Source organism: Trachinotus anak, unplaced genomic scaffold (genome assembly GCF_046630095.1).
Source record: "Trachinotus anak isolate AG129_WGS33_773 ecotype Australia unplaced genomic scaffold, CSIRO_AGI_Tana_v1 ptg000014l, whole genome shotgun sequence".
In the NCBI taxonomy this organism is placed as follows: Eukaryota; Metazoa; Chordata; class Actinopteri; order Carangiformes; family Carangidae; genus Trachinotus; species Trachinotus anak.
Window position 1 is genome coordinate 20,111,878 of NW_027273865.1, and position 15,530 is coordinate 20,127,407.

The 15,530-nt window shown below is 38.6% G+C and overlaps 1 protein-coding gene across 5 annotated transcripts in view; it reads left to right on the forward strand.

The window, feature by feature from the left end:
* Window positions 1–2,721: 2,721 nt before the first annotated feature.
* The window catches only part of zbbx (zinc finger, B-box domain containing), a 49,696-nt gene continuing 36,887 nt past the window's right edge, over window positions 2,722–15,530 (forward strand). For 2 of the 5 annotated variants that reach the window (XM_071496671.1, XM_071496669.1), the window contains exons 1-6: window positions 2,722–2,950; window positions 4,261–4,394; window positions 4,853–4,966; window positions 12,598–12,700; window positions 13,987–14,038; window positions 15,030–15,145. In XM_071496671.1, the coding sequence (XP_071352772.1) occupies window positions 4,330–4,394; window positions 4,853–4,966; window positions 12,598–12,700; window positions 13,987–14,038; window positions 15,030–15,145 (450 nt within the window). In that variant the 5' untranslated portion in view covers window positions 2,722–2,950; window positions 4,261–4,329. Of the gene's footprint in view, window positions 2,951–3,328; window positions 3,461–4,260; window positions 4,395–4,852; window positions 4,967–11,218; window positions 11,307–12,597; window positions 12,701–13,986; window positions 14,039–15,029; window positions 15,146–15,530 lie in introns of those variants that run through there. The other 3 variants (XM_071496667.1, XM_071496666.1, XM_071496670.1) reach the window with 3 other exon arrangements.

Consider the following 15,530-nt stretch of genomic DNA (forward strand, 5'->3'; position numbering starts at 1 on the left):
TGAACTTAATTGTAAATGATTTCTGTACCATTAATTTTCAGTGAGGGATGACACAGGAGCTCAGAGGTTAGCACTGTTGCCTGCCAATCAGGTAAGTAGGTTCCTGGATCATTGGCCTGCTGTTTTTCCCGTCTTTGTTACTTGCTCTGGTTTTGCCCAACAGTCCAAAGACATGCAGAGCAGGTGCACTGGAAGAATACACAACCTGTATAAATGCATTTGCCTGGTGTTAATCCTACAATGGACAGGCTTAACTGCTTTCCTACCATTTGTGCATGCAGGGATGGTATCCAGCCCCCTGTGACTCTGAAAAGGAATAAGTAGGTGTAAGCCAACCCTTTTCAAGGTTATTTAACAATTTCTCTATTATTTTGTCAGTGTACTCACAGGATTATCAACAACTCCTCTGTGCATACGGGAGTCACAAAACATGGTGTTGATTCTGGCTGGCTGACGATTTTCTCTCTCCTTTCTTTGTCTCTGCCTGTTGCTGCCACTCTGTCATCGCTAAAAGGTTTCCGACCATTGCCAAACAGTCAATATATATCCAGCATGAGGCCACTGAGGAAGGTTTAACCCAGCAGATGACATTCAGTACAGCGCCATAATCATTGCCTCCTAATGAATTAAATAGCCCTGACATTTCACAGCGCAATGCTTGTCCTTTTCACGCAACTGCTCTGCTGTTGTACCCCTTCTTTCATGCATTCTGTTGCTCTCTTGTTCTTGTTCTTCCTCTTGCTTTGCTTTTCTATGTGCCTTCTGGCCTCTTGCTATGCTGCCCCCCTGCAACCTTCATTTCTATATCCCTGACTCCCCCTCATACTCCTTCTCTCTCTTCTTCTCACTCGTCCACTCATCGGCATGCTGCTGCACGCCCTGCTGTCTATGCAGGCAGAGCTGAGAGAGAGAGAGAGAGAGAGAGAGAGAGAGAGGGCTAGAGTCACTGTTTAGCAGCGGAGACAGAATCCAGCTGGAGGGGTCATGACCCTAAATGACCATCCACACTCACACACACAGGCACGCTCAATAAGTCATACACCCACACTTCCCTGATGGCAGGAGCAATAGGTCATATGCCAGCAATGCAGGAAGAGAGAGGGAGAGAGAGACAGACAAAAGGAGAGAGAGAGAGAGAGTGTATGTCAAAGCAGGATTTAGGAATAAGGTGGAGGTGTGCTCAGTGCTTGCTGGTCTGGGCATGGCCTGCAGAAGAAGAATACTTTTGAAACAGCCTAATGTCAGCAAGTTTCTTTTGTCTTGGAATACAGATGAGGACAGGCAGACACACGTGCACACAACACTCTGGCTTTACGAGTTTCCTTTCTTAGGCATATACATAGACATATGCAGGACTACAATAAAGAAATATAATAAAAATGATCTATAATGGAATTATTATGAACTTAAAACTTTTGCCACTTACTAGAGAAAATCAGCATTTACTTTATTAAAAAGATTTTCATAAATATGTGGAACACCAAAACAGTGTTTTTGTGTTTGATTCAGTTCCGAGTCTCATTTCTTTTAAGAGATGATGGTGGTATATGTTGACCTTTGTAGTGGTTTTAATGAACTGATTTTTATATTTAATGGAAATCAAAATTAAGCTCAAATCTTTGTTTCTCATCTACCAAGGATTTTCTGGTCTGTCTGTTATTTTTATTAATGAAATAAAAGTACATAAAGCTAGTAAGATTTGTGTTAAAACTGCAGTACAAAAAAGATCAACTAAGTGTCATGTAAAACTGCACAGAATTGATTCTGCAAATTATGTAATTGAAAGAGTTTCAATAGATATGGATTGCTGTTGTGATTTTTGTGGACTGGTCACGGAAAACATCTCCCATTAATTCTTTCATTGTATTTACAATGGAACATTTCATATTCTGACAGTGACCCTTGGTACTGCTGAAGCTGAACTTGCATGTGTTGTTTTATTTATATGATACGGAACAATGTTGTTTTGTAATTCAGATGATTATTTTACTTGGGAATTATCATATTCATTAGGCAAAATGATCAAATTCCAAGTCTATTTTTTTTCCTACATTTTAAATGTGAAGACAATAGCCTACTGCATGTAAAATTAAACATTTAAACAGAACCTTTAAGCTTTTTATTGATAATATTGTATTTTAAGGACACCAACATGCTATTATATGTCTTGTTTTCTTCTCTATGCCTCTTTGTCAGAGAACTGAGATTTCCCTTTGCTCACACTAATGTAATAAACAGATACATGGTGGCTCAGTTATCCTGTAAACAAACAAACATGAGCACTCTTTTGGCACACATACACACTATATCCCTCACTTTGGTCTTATCAATTCATCCCAGCACATCTATCTTATGGAGCTAATGGGAAATTATTTTGCTTCTGATCTCTAATGCTTGTCAACATGAAAGATCTAAACAACATCATCTTGGATGACTAAAGACCACTCTTAAGTCTGTTGAAAGAAATAGGTTCAAAGCTCTAATCAGTGCTGTAAAATGTATCTTGATGCTGTGAGGATTTTAATTAGAGGGGAATTCCCGCTGCCCATGATTACTGTGGCAATAGGGGACTTGATGCCTTTGAATCCGATGTTTATTCCCTGAACAAACACAGGCATACGATTATAATTCTTTTTAAATAGAAGATTAGTCAATAAATTCAGACAATAATTTTCACAGCAGCAAACAAACCATTTCCGGTAAACTCGCCAGCTGCAGAACTATCGCGAGAGAAGGGCTGGTTGTCATAGTAACGATAACTCAACACAAACTGTCTTGATCTCAGAGACTGGAGCATGTCGGCGAAAACCGCAAATACTGAAATATAAGTCGTGAATTATTGAAACATTTCTTTTAATTGAAAGATAATAAGTCACTGTGAGCTGAAAAGTGAAAGGCTGACTGTGCCACCACAGGCTGGCAATCTAAGGCGAGTCCCGGAGAGATTAAGGTAAAGCAAATATTCGCGGCAGTGTAAATTTAAATTATTGTCCTGTTACGTTAGTTTAGCTTCACGTTTACTAGCTCTCAGTTATATATACGACACAATTACCGAAAGTTTTTTGGTGAGGTTCTGGTAACTTTAGCTTAAGTCAAATGCGTCTTGACATTAACTTCTCCCTGACAAATGCTATGTAGAAAAATGGCCGCTTGCCTTAACGTTATTGTTGGCTAACGTTAGGTCGATATTTTTTTCGTGAGGGGTCAGCGACATTTAGTCAAACAAGTCCACATTTTCCCATTTGGAACATATATTCTAGTCATGGGCTAATATTACCAATTATTTTAATGGACTAGAGATTTAAAACTATATATTTTGTTTTAACAGAGACTTGTTTTGGATTAAGACAACTGAGATACAGATGTGAAGTAGGAACAATAATGGTTTGTTTCCAATAGACTTCACGTCTATTGAGTTTTCTTCCATCACCTGAAGTCACTGTGTTGAGCTATAGCTTTGGTAAGCTGCTGCTGTCAAAAAACTAAAAGCCATATGCCATATGTATGTTTGTCTGTCATCTAAATGTATACAGTACAATTTTATGGCACTGCAGGAAAAGTATGATTAATAATGATAATGATGATGATAATCAAGGCTGCATCCCATTCAGTGTGTCCCCCTGGTATTATGCATAATGCCTTACTGGTAAAGCTTCAGTGGGAACTTAAACATTTTTACTTTTGCCTGTGATATCCCTGTTTTCCTGTTTTAACATGTAATACAAAGTCCTCTGTGAAAAAAGGGCTGCTAGTTATCATGCAGGCTGACTTTTCACTGAAATTCAGATTTTAGTCAGATATACTGTACTGTTTTACAATCTGATGGGCAAAAGGTTTATATAGATTTCTTTAGCTGCTGAAATGGTAGGTTCTTGGTTAAGAGCTTACCCACCTTGAATGAAACTTAACAGTAGCTATTCACCCCCAGCTAAAGTTCATTTGCTATCAGCTGAGTTGCTAGCAGGTGTGGCTGTCTTGCAACTATAACAATATATTATAGATGCCTTGCTTCCTAATTTTCGTAATTGGCTTTTACTGCTTATAAGAGTTGCCAGAAATTTGTCAAACGAATAAGTCTGCCAGATACAATTTAAACACACAGGGCTGCTTGTTTTAACTGCCTCTTATGCATTTGAGTAAATCTCTCCCCACTATTTTGCTCATTTCATTGCAGCAGTATTCATTTATGGTGGTGTGTGATTTAGCATGGGCCCAGCATGATAGCCAGTTTTATGCCATTACTGTTGGTTTTTATTGCAGAAGAGACTCTTTGTAAAAAGTACAGCAAAAGACGCTGGAGGAATACCTGAGCCCCCAGAAAGAGGAGGCATGAATTTAAATGACTTTGTGGTGCTTCCTAACAACAAGGCTAAATCCATCAAGCTCAATGCCAGGTAAGATGAGATAAGATCAATGATTTGATTTAAGGCATTTGGTAGAAGCCCATTAGGGTTACTTGGTTGCCATACTTGTGCACAGAGAGCCAGTATTTCACAAAACAGAGTTTCAGGCAAGATGAACCTTGTGACCTGGATCCTGATAGTTTTCAGTACACTGTATTTGCTATCTTCATAATGACCAATGCAAAACTCAGTCCAATCTCCTACTGTAGTTTCTCATTTGCCAACACGTAATTGACTGAATTGATGTCTGGCTTGGTGGTACTATGATCCAATGACTAATTGATTAAAGTATTGATCAGTCATGGCAACAGGGATCTACTAGTGCAGCAGATGAATTGAACATATTGATGAGAGCCTGACTGTCCAATCTGACGGAGTAGGTCATTTGTATGATTGATTGTTGTTGATTGATTGATTATATATGTGAGTGTGTGTGTATGTTGCCATAGGAACCTGCAAGAACTGCAGATGGAGACTGTGTCTCTGGCCCAGGAGAGCAAAGAGATGGAGGAGAAACTGCAACAGCTGAAACAGAGCATGAGTAAAGAGAAGGAGGAGAGAGGGTGAGTATCAGTATCACAGTTGGTGTACTAGATAAAAAAGTGAAAAGAAGGAAGAGGTGAAGAGGGGGACATGGGGCAGACTTGACTGGGAAGGTGAGAATGGAAGTAAGACAGTAGAAAGCAGCAGGCAGAAGAAGGAGACAGGATGAATTAAAAAAGGGGAGAGAAGAGAGAAAAGAGAGGATAGTAAATAAGTATGTGCAGGATTAGCTGCAGCATCTGTAACAGAAAGCAGAAGATTCATATTCCTGAATCAAGTTACTGCACCAATAATTTTGCTACTCCTTGTGTTGTCTGCACTCCATCATGTTTTATTAGTTTGTTGTGTTTGACTTGTGTGGGATTTCATTTAGTAAACCCATCTAGCACCAGGGGTCTAAGGATGGAGCTGCCCCTCTGTCAGTCTGTCTGACTGTCCAGCTCTTTAACCCAGAGCAAGATATCTCAACAATTACATGATTGATTCCCATAGAATTTAGTACTTGACTACATGTATGTAATATTTGATTCAGCATGTGCTGATATTAGAATTACACTATTATTGTGCTCACAGTGAAAATTAATATAATCAGCATTTTCACATAGAATCAAAAAGAGGCCAGGAATTATAGGAGGTGAAGGGGGGGATCAGAGAAAACTGAAAGGAAAGGAGCACTAAAAGGAAAGAGGAACTGCTGAGAGAAAGTGTATACAGCAGACTTTCTAAGCAGAAAAACATCAAGTCCAGACTGCCATAGCTAAACACATAGAAAGAGAGCAGTGGATATAGTAAGGGAAAAAGACCGCAGCATTTGTAAAAAATCAAAGAAAGGAGAGACACAGTAATAAATAGAGAGATATGGAGGACAAATGACAGAGAGAGGGAGGTCAATGACTTCTCTTCCTGTAAAGGTCAAGGTAAGGTTGCCATGGAAGTAAAAAAGGGAGCAGTAAGAGAATTTAAAAAAGCCACTCATAGATAAAGTACGCTCATGCTCATGTAGTCGACTATTCTAAAGGTCAGTGGAACCCTACAGACACTTGATCCTAACAACTTGTATCCAACATTGCTCATATTTTCCATTCACAGGAATTGATATCCAACGATTGTTACCCACACGTTAAAGACAATAATGGAAAGGCATTTTGAACACAGGTGGAGGACATAAGAATAAGCAACAGTAAAATGAAGATATATAGAGAAAACATTTGATGTTAATTAGGCTTTAAAATAAAAGAAATATGATTACTGCCTCATGACAAGTACTGACCCCCCTTCAAATTTCTTTTTATTTTTTCTTTCCTTACTTTTCTAAATCATAATCAAAAACACAAGTTCTGATTGTGCCTGCAGTGTGTTCTGCTTGAGATGCTTTTGTTTAGCCCCTGTAATTTTTACTATCTTTTCAATAAGGCTTAAATTTCTTTAAAACATACCATCTATTAACTGTCACAACTCTTTAGAGTAATTGCATGGGATTTACAGAAGTTTACAGATTTTCTGGTCCAACACGTGCACTGTTGCCCAGCAAATGCTTGTATTTATTTCTATAAATACTTCTCAAATATGTATTTCGTTTTGAGTGGCTAAGGCATTAGAAAAGAAGGAATTACACAAGCCAGTGATAAAGGTGAGAAGTAACTTTCAATAACTTTGAGAGTTCCAGTGCAGCACACATATGTGTGCTGTTCCAGAGGCTTGTAAAAATCAGTCTTCAAAACAGATGAACTGTACGTTATTCCTATAATACAGTTCAGTGAGCACTCGGATCACAAGCAGCTGCCCTTCAGTTAGAAGTTGAGTTGTTTTGTTGAGTTGATTCTGTCATCTGAAAAAAAGAAAAAAAAAGAAAAGCAAGAAGTGCGCTTGTAACAAAGAATACAATGCTTTATAGATTTGAAATAAATATTGCTCTGAGGTTTTGCACCTATGTGGAGCCAAATTTATCACAAACCTTAACTTTTTTTTCTCCCAGATGAATAGTTTATCTCACATTTGATGTTTTTTTATATTTAACATAGAGTGGTTCATATTCAAACAAGTCTAGGGTGAACTTGGTGAAATCATAGGAACACAGTGTGACGATGTTTGCTTAAAGGTAGTTTTATTTTCCTCTTTTAAAAGTCAGGTCTGCACAAAGTGAAATTGCCTGAGTCACTATGCAAATTGATTATAAGCTATGGAAACAGACTTTTCTGCTAGTCTCCAACTTTCATTCTTTTTCCATGTTCTCACTTGAGACAGTGTTTTGTCTGTTATCCCCTTTTGGTGACCAACTATGGGCAGAATACAAAAGTAGGCTTATTTTTTGATAAACACTGTCTCTAAACATGTTGCAGATGTTTATCAGTGATGAAGTGGCTGTCATAGGACCACATCTGCTCTAACTGATTCAAGCATGAATACAATTGGACTGCATACATATAGTGCACAGGCACATACACGCAGAAACACACAACCACATGCTGCCACAAATTTATACTGGTCCATTACTGTGTGAATGTTTGTGTGTGTATAAGACTATTAAATATGTAAAAATCTTACATGTGCATCTTCACATTAATTTAAAATAGATTGGATAGCTTACTACACAACACAGACGCGCACACACACACACACACACACAATAGCATTTATTTTCTCTCCCCATTTCATTACAGAGTATGTACCTTCCATTATCCAACAAATTCAGATTGAGGGGCATCCCAGCCTGTGTGAGCAGGAAATTAATTTGCAGAATGAAAACAAACACTGGTTATTAATGTGATTGTTTTATTCTCCATTCTCAGTTCACCTCATTTCATCTCATTTCATCTCATTTCATTAATAACTCAGAGATGTGTTACCCAATGTGAAGTTATGGAGAACAGTGTAATAGGGGCATATATCACAATATATGAGCACATAACTCAGAGACAGCTTTAGGGAGACTTGGAATACGTATATTACACATATGACTTCAAGACTTCAAATAGTAACAACCAGAAAAGGGTACACACACATTTGCACACAAACACACATTTACAGGCAGCACAGCTAATTACAGTATTGGTGATTTAGAGCTGAGGTATTATGAGAGGCACTCTTTCCACATGATGCATTTCTACTGGTTCAAATTCATACATCATCACAAACAAGGAAATGCACACTGTAGATTATAATTGTAGGTTAATGTATTTAATGTTTTAGGAGATGTGTTGTGTGTGTATATGACTACTACTTTGTTTCTCAGTGGAGGCCTAGCCCTAATTAAGAAGCCATACATCAGCATGGGGATAGGGCTGTCTCGTCCAGGCTGCACAAACGATAAGCACATAAACACAGCATTTCCTGTCACCCTGAAATACTGCAACATTTACTGCTCCACTGGCCCCAAGATATGACATGTGTGGCTAACTGTGTGTGTATTTTTATTACTTGCCCTCCATAAATAATAATTATTATAATATTTTTTTTTGGCTGATTTCTGTCTTGTGTTCCTTAATCAGTAAAGTCACTCTACAGGACAGGAATGCTGCCTGAGTCCCATGTCTTTGAAATATTACAGTATAATCTTTGACAAGCTTGAGAAATATTTAACATTTGTGTATGTCAGCCTGAAACAAGTGGAAAGATATAGCAGGATTTTTGTGTACATGTGAGAGGGAGTGTATGAAGATATGCAAAAGATACAAGGCTCAGCTACAAAGTGTGAACAGATGAAATGGTGAACTTTGTGGCTGAGAGGAAACCGGTAATGGAAAAAATGTATATTTAGAATTTTCAAATTTTTCCTTTACTGTTTAGAAAAGAACATTTGTTGATATTTCTCTTCACACTAGCCATTGTTGATTAGTAATGCTCTGATGATCTGTTTTCATGTGCAGTGGTGTCACTAATCAGTCTTGACTGTGGAGACCTGTTGTCAATGAGAGAAGACTGTAGTTGAACATTTGAACACCTTTTTCATTTCTAGTGCTACTGCTGGGTACAGATGAAGATGGGAAGCAGCGACTCTATCATTCACAACAAGTCCTTTGAATCACTTGTTTTGGATTAGATGATGAGTTGTGCTACTGCATTTCAGGTTTAACGTATTGCTGTATTTATTAATCAGTTTTTTCAAACCCAGTTTGTGTTGTATGTTTGCTGTTTGTTGGAAGAGGATGGACGGTAGAGGAAAAGTTTGCAGGATGTGTGATGATTCTGAAACACGTGAGGCAGTCAAGGAGTAAATGATGTTATTGGGTACTAAAATGTAATTGAGATACACATGTCCTGTCAGGCTGTTACAATTGAAGTTCACATTAATGTAGCTGCACTTCCCTCTTGTCCTTTATCTGAAACCAGTGTGTAGTGATGCAGCAGTCCTTTAGATGTGTAACCCAGCTTAACTTTCTGAATCAATTAATTAGTACGCCTCTAATGAAATAGAGGAAACAGTTTCTCATCAGCTCTCCTCTCATTGACATGGGAAAAAGCAGACAAGATGTGGGTTTGGTGGTTAATCAGGTGTTCTGGTGTATAGTGTGAAGGTTACTTAGATTTACACTAAGCTTCCTCTCTTACCTGTCTCTTCCTCTCAAAACGTGTGTGTCTCTTCAAGCTGTGTTTATGCCTGCCTGTCTCTTAGATTGCAGAGCTCCCGCGGTAGAAGAATTGCTCATCTTTGTCTTTAAGTTGGGCTGCACTCACACACACTGTTATGTACACACCCAAAGAATAGGTGAACAAATTCAGCTAGCTGAGAGGAGGTGCTGTATAATCAGTTTGTGAAGTGTACACAGGCGATAATAAAGCCGGACCGACAGCTTGGGGCAAACGTAGTACATCATTCTCTGTTTTGGCCCGCAGAGCCGCAGATTTAATGTCTTTACCTTTGTCTTTAGGCCTACATGGCTTACAGACACTAGCTCTTGCCTTATCTAACAGAACAGTTGAGGTTCTCTTTTTCCTGCTTCCACTGCTTTCTCTATTCTTTTCTTTATTCCCATTTTTTGTCTATATGTGTAGTTGTCTGATTTCTTTTGGCTCCTCCTAGGACCTGTTTCAGTGTGGGATCTGACACTGCTCATGCTGGACTAAAATGTGTGAATGTTTGTGTTTATTGGATTTTATTTCTAAATCTGTCTTGCCTTTTGTAAGTTTCTTTCCTATCTTGAACCCTTTTTGGCCTATTTTCTCCTCTAACAATGGGAGAGAGGGAATCAAGAGAAGACACAATTATTTTGGCATTAGACCTCAAAGTGTGTGTGCATATGTGTGTGCGGGATGCAGATGTTGTCAGTTCTCCCTTCGGGTGAGATGGGTGAGTTAAAGGTGATATCTGTGTGTATGTGTGTGTGTTTGTGTGTGTGTCCTTGTGTTTCCCGGGTTTCATTGCAGTCTGTCTGTGTATCATTTAGAAGTGTGAGCTTGCTCTAAGCTGATGTGAAACACTGCTCACTGTGTCACGTCTGCTTTGACTTTGATAAAGAATGACGAGGTGTCATTTGGTGTTGTGATGGTTGTTTCTAATATGCAAGTTGTGACACAGAAGTTGTCATCTGCTATCCATCCACTAGGCAGTGAGAGGTGCACAGCAATGTGTGATAGTCGTGTGTGAATATGTATGTGTGTGTGTGTGTCTGTTTTTTCTCTGTGTAACAGGTGTAGCCAGGTCACTGCATGTCATTCTCACTGCACTGCTGGCATTGCATAAACATAGACTGAAGTCAACAAAATCATTCTCTCTCTCTCTCTCTCTCTCTCTCTCTCTCTCTCTCTTTCTCTCTCTTTCTCTCTCTCTCTCTCCCTCCCTCTCACACACACACAAACAAACCCACACACACAGACACAAGCTATTATTGTTAGTTAAAAGTTTTGGAAAAGAATGGGTTGTGCTGATTAAACTTTGCAGTTTGGAATCGTCCGCCAGCAGCACTCACCCAATGCAATAGGTTTAGATTTAAGTGTTTGTGTTTGTGTCTGTGTTTGTGTCTGTGTCTGTGTCTGTGTCTGTGTCTGTGTCTGTGTCTGTGTCTGTGTGTTGGTGTGTATGTGTGTGTGTGTGTGTGTGTGTGTGTGTATTTCTGTGCTTCTAAGGAGGAGAAACATTGACTGTGGGAATTTGTCTGTATTTGTATGTTTCTAATCTTTAAACCATTATTATTTTGAAGTGTTTGTTTACTCATTCGTATACAGTATGTATTGATGTAACTGTGTGTGTGTCTGTGTGGATTAGATAATGAGATCTTTGCTAATGCGAAGTCCACAGAGATACACAAACAGACACACAGGCTTTATCTCTCCAGGTTGCTTGTCCTGAGGGGACACCATGTCATCCTGCACCGACAGGGGTTTGCCTCAACTGTCTCCCCTAGCGACAGTCCAGTTGCCAAGGTGATGTCGCCAGGGTGATTACCTGACGCCCACCCTCAGTGTCAGCACAGCACAGCAACGGTGTCAGGGGTGTTGGCAACACTTGCCATCACATATACACATATACGCAAATACACAGAGACACTCTCACACACACAAATAGAGTCTGACTTCCTGCGCCTTGACAGGCTGCCAGCTCAATCCAAAATAAACTTCTTTCAAAGACAGCCAGACATCACAATAGCATAAATAGCATAAATAATTCAACAACATGAGCATGAATAACTCATGTCTAAATGAGGATTCCTCTCCACTTCTTCACATTCTGTAACTGACAGGCACGTCCTGCATGAGTTTATGTCTATGTGCACGCGTTTGTGTGTATTTGAATCTGCATCTATGTCTCTGTGTGTTCATGTTTGAGTAGGTATAATTCCTGTAGCCTCTCATGTTCTGTTGTGTGACATTCAATAGACCTCCATTGTCTACAATTTATGTTGGCAAAGCCTAAGTCTTGTGTGTATGTAAGGGTGTGTGGAAAAGTGCTTTCCCTGGCTTAACAACACAAGGAAGATGTATAAATGAAACACTTTTTTCTGTTTAATGGAACAAAGTGATTTTCAAAATTATGTTTTTCTTTTTTCATGGATTTAGGCTGAGGGAGTTAGGATTTAGTTATGTCATGCTGTTAGACCTTTTTCATGCTGACATTATTTTCTATCCCTTGACATTAGTTCCTTCTTTACTTGGCACTGTCATAGAAATGCCTTCACGTTCACCTTACTGGAAATGCAGCAGTAGCAAAGTGTTTGCATTGTAAAATACAAAGTCTGAAACAGTTTGAGAATGATTTTTTCCGGTTTTCACAGTTATGTGGACATGTAAAGATAATTATCTGTCTCCTATATTCACAATGCTTTATATACTGTATAAACTGTATGGAACAGTTACATCAAAACCCTAAAATTTGGGAGTTTGTCCTAGAAAAATGACAAAAAAATATATATCTGTGTGTTTTGAGGTGTGTTTTTGTGCCTGTGTACCTTTTGTTGTTAATGAAAGATATAAGTTATGTTTTCAGCCCCCATACCTAGATCTTCTAATGTAGAATTAATATCTGATGGACTGTTACAATTGTGGATATGAAAAATATGTGTCCTTGTAGAAAACACTGTTGGTCCTTTCATTTTATTTTAGAAATCATAGCTATGAGATACTGTAGATGAGCTATGCAGGGGTTGTGTTTCACGATTGTTGATTTACAACTGGCAAAGAAAAACTGTCTCTCCTTTTGTCTCTCTGTCTGTTAAAGGCATTCAGGAGGGTTTAGATGGAAGTCTGGACAATATGGTTCTTTAAACAGCCATGTCTTAACAAACAGCACCAAGAAGAACAAGGAGAACAGACTCCAAAAGGTACAAGAGAAATCTATCTATACATCTATGAATGTGTGTATAATGTGTTCATTTGTTTGTCCGCATTTGTGTTTGTGTTATGCTGTTGACCTTAATGCAGTCAATTAGGCCTGTCAAATTCTGTAACTTTGCTTAAACATTTGTTTGCATGCTCATTACTACCTGACACTAACATTCAGTGCTTGTTCTCAAACCCTTTTCCTAATACCAAAAGCGTATTACCGCTCTTTCAGGGTAACATGCATGGTTTGACATAAGATTGCCCTTAGCACCCCTCCCCTTAATTAGAGAAATTATTGCCATACATCTCAGGAACCCTAATGACTTTGAGTTTACATGAGAAAAACGTTGCTCATTTTCTGAAGTTTACTACGGCTTCACAGTGAAAAAGACCATGATTGACTAAATTTCAGCATTTTAATTGCAGCAGAGGCCAGCTCCTGCTGTTAAATGTCCCCTTGCAAAAAATGCTGATTCTCATTGCGATTCAATAATCACAGTGCAGACCTTTATAATTTGAAAATCCAAATACAAACATGAAAACACTTAATTTCTAAATGCTACTATGTGGTACATTCAAGTAGACTTCAAGTTGATGTAGTTAGTTATAGTCAGTTGTCAACAGTTTGAAACTACTAAAGAATACATGAACAGATTGTATGGCACAGACTGAAATTATCATTGAAGAACCCAATGTAAAGCATATCTATATCTCAAGACTGCCTTGAAGGAATTTTGTCAGATTTAGCACAAACATTCACTGGGACTCAAGGATGGACTGATTAGACTTTGCTGGTTGAAGGTCAAAGGTCAATTATATTGAAGAACCCCATGTAAAGCAAGTTGTGGTCAAAGGTTGAGGTCACTGTAACCTCACAAAACATGTTTCTGGCCAAAATTCATGAATTCATATGCTAATTATGACACAAATATATAATAGAATTAAATGATGAAGTGATGACATTTTATATCCAAATGGTCAAAGGTCAACTTCACTGAGACATCATGATGTTCATCAAAAACACAACTGCAAGGCAGTAATTATAATTATTTATTTAATTATTTGTTTGCAAGTTAAAATGCATTAATGTAAAAGTGCAAACAATGTAAGAGTAGTTCACATACAGTGGGGCCCAGTAGTCTTTTGGACCACTGTGCATATGTACAAACTCGGGTGGCACATACACTAACAAAAACGAACAAAAACAGCCTGTGCAGGAGTTTTCGAAAGCTGAGAGCTTATACAGCTGTCACCACTGATTTGTTTCTCGCTGTCTCCTCAACAGCTGTCAGCAGGGAAGGTGAAGATCCGAGTGCTAAAGGATGAGCCACTGACAGGTCAGTAGCTTACAACCACAACCTGGGCTTTAACTGTGGGTTACTTGAACCAAGGTAGACTGCAGAAGGATGTGTTCTCAAAAACCGTTGGTCCATGATACACTACCCTGAAATTCTTTCTGCCCAACAAATAAGACATTCCAGCCACAGCCATTAGCCCATGCTCCATGGCAATGCTGGCAGTAAACCAGCTAGCGACCGCAACATTTGCTGAACAAATTTTTCATGTCAGTAACAGCAAAGAGCTCTCCATCTCAGTAAAGTATTGGTTCCACAGTTGGATTGCAAAAGAAATTCTGCCTTGGACTTATCTGCTGGGACTGGCTGCATGAATGACACTGACAGAGCTGGTAGAGACACTGAAGGAGTTGGTAAAGACTTCAAAAAGTGTCAAAGCATCCATGCTTTGACGGTCCACCAGGGATTTGAGCTGGTAGTCCCCATGACCTGTATACCTCTACTCTGGTCTCATCTCTGTCTCTTCTCTTTTATATCTTTACATAGAAATAGTTGTTTGCTGTTGTATTATTGTTTAATCTTGTTTACAGAACCTTTAAAGATTGATCTCTCGAAGCAGTAGCCAACCTTGGCAGAATTATTGATGTTTTGAACATGCTTTAGTTACACAATCACACATTGAATCAGCATATTTCAAAATGCGCTATTATTTTAAACAGCAAGAGTAAATGTGACTATAAAAGCACTGTACTTGCTGTATGAAATGAATTATGATTGTAGCATCTGACTGAAGTGGCTGAGGATCCCAACTAGTTATATCAGCATGTGAATTGTTTATATTTTTTCGACAAAAACCAGAAGCACTACTGATTCTTGTAAAATGTTCTTGTATAAACTGTACTGTATTTCTCTCATTTCTCTGTTTGTCTATACGTCATTGTTGGACATGGCAGGTATCCTTTTACATAAATATGTTTGAATGGCAATTATATGAAATGAACCCCTTTAAAAACACTATACTTGCTCTTTTTAGCTCCGCCTCAGCCACCACCTCCACCACCACCCCTTGGCAGTGGTCTTCGGACAACAAGAAAAAACAGGCTGAGGGGAACAATCTGTGGACAGTGTGAAGTCAAGACCGCTGGAGTAGTATGCACACAAACAAACAAACACACGCACGCAAAGACACACACTTGTAACTCTGATGTTGGTGCTTTTCACCTGATAGAATACAGCTATCACCCCACTGGGGATGCTTTTTTGCCATATCTTCATAAGCTCATCTCAGATAGAATAAAAGTGTATATATGAAAGTGTATTTGTAAATTGATACCTCGCACCGATAATCACACACACAAATAACCATTTAAACATGGTTAAAAATACCAAAAAATAACAGTCAAATAACTTTACTTACACTGATTAACTAAAATGCTTTACTTTTTTACGTTTTTTTCCCCTCCCTTTCTCTTTTTTTCTACCTGTCCATCACTCTCCATCTGTCCATTTGTTCATCTGTTTCTGGTGCTTTACT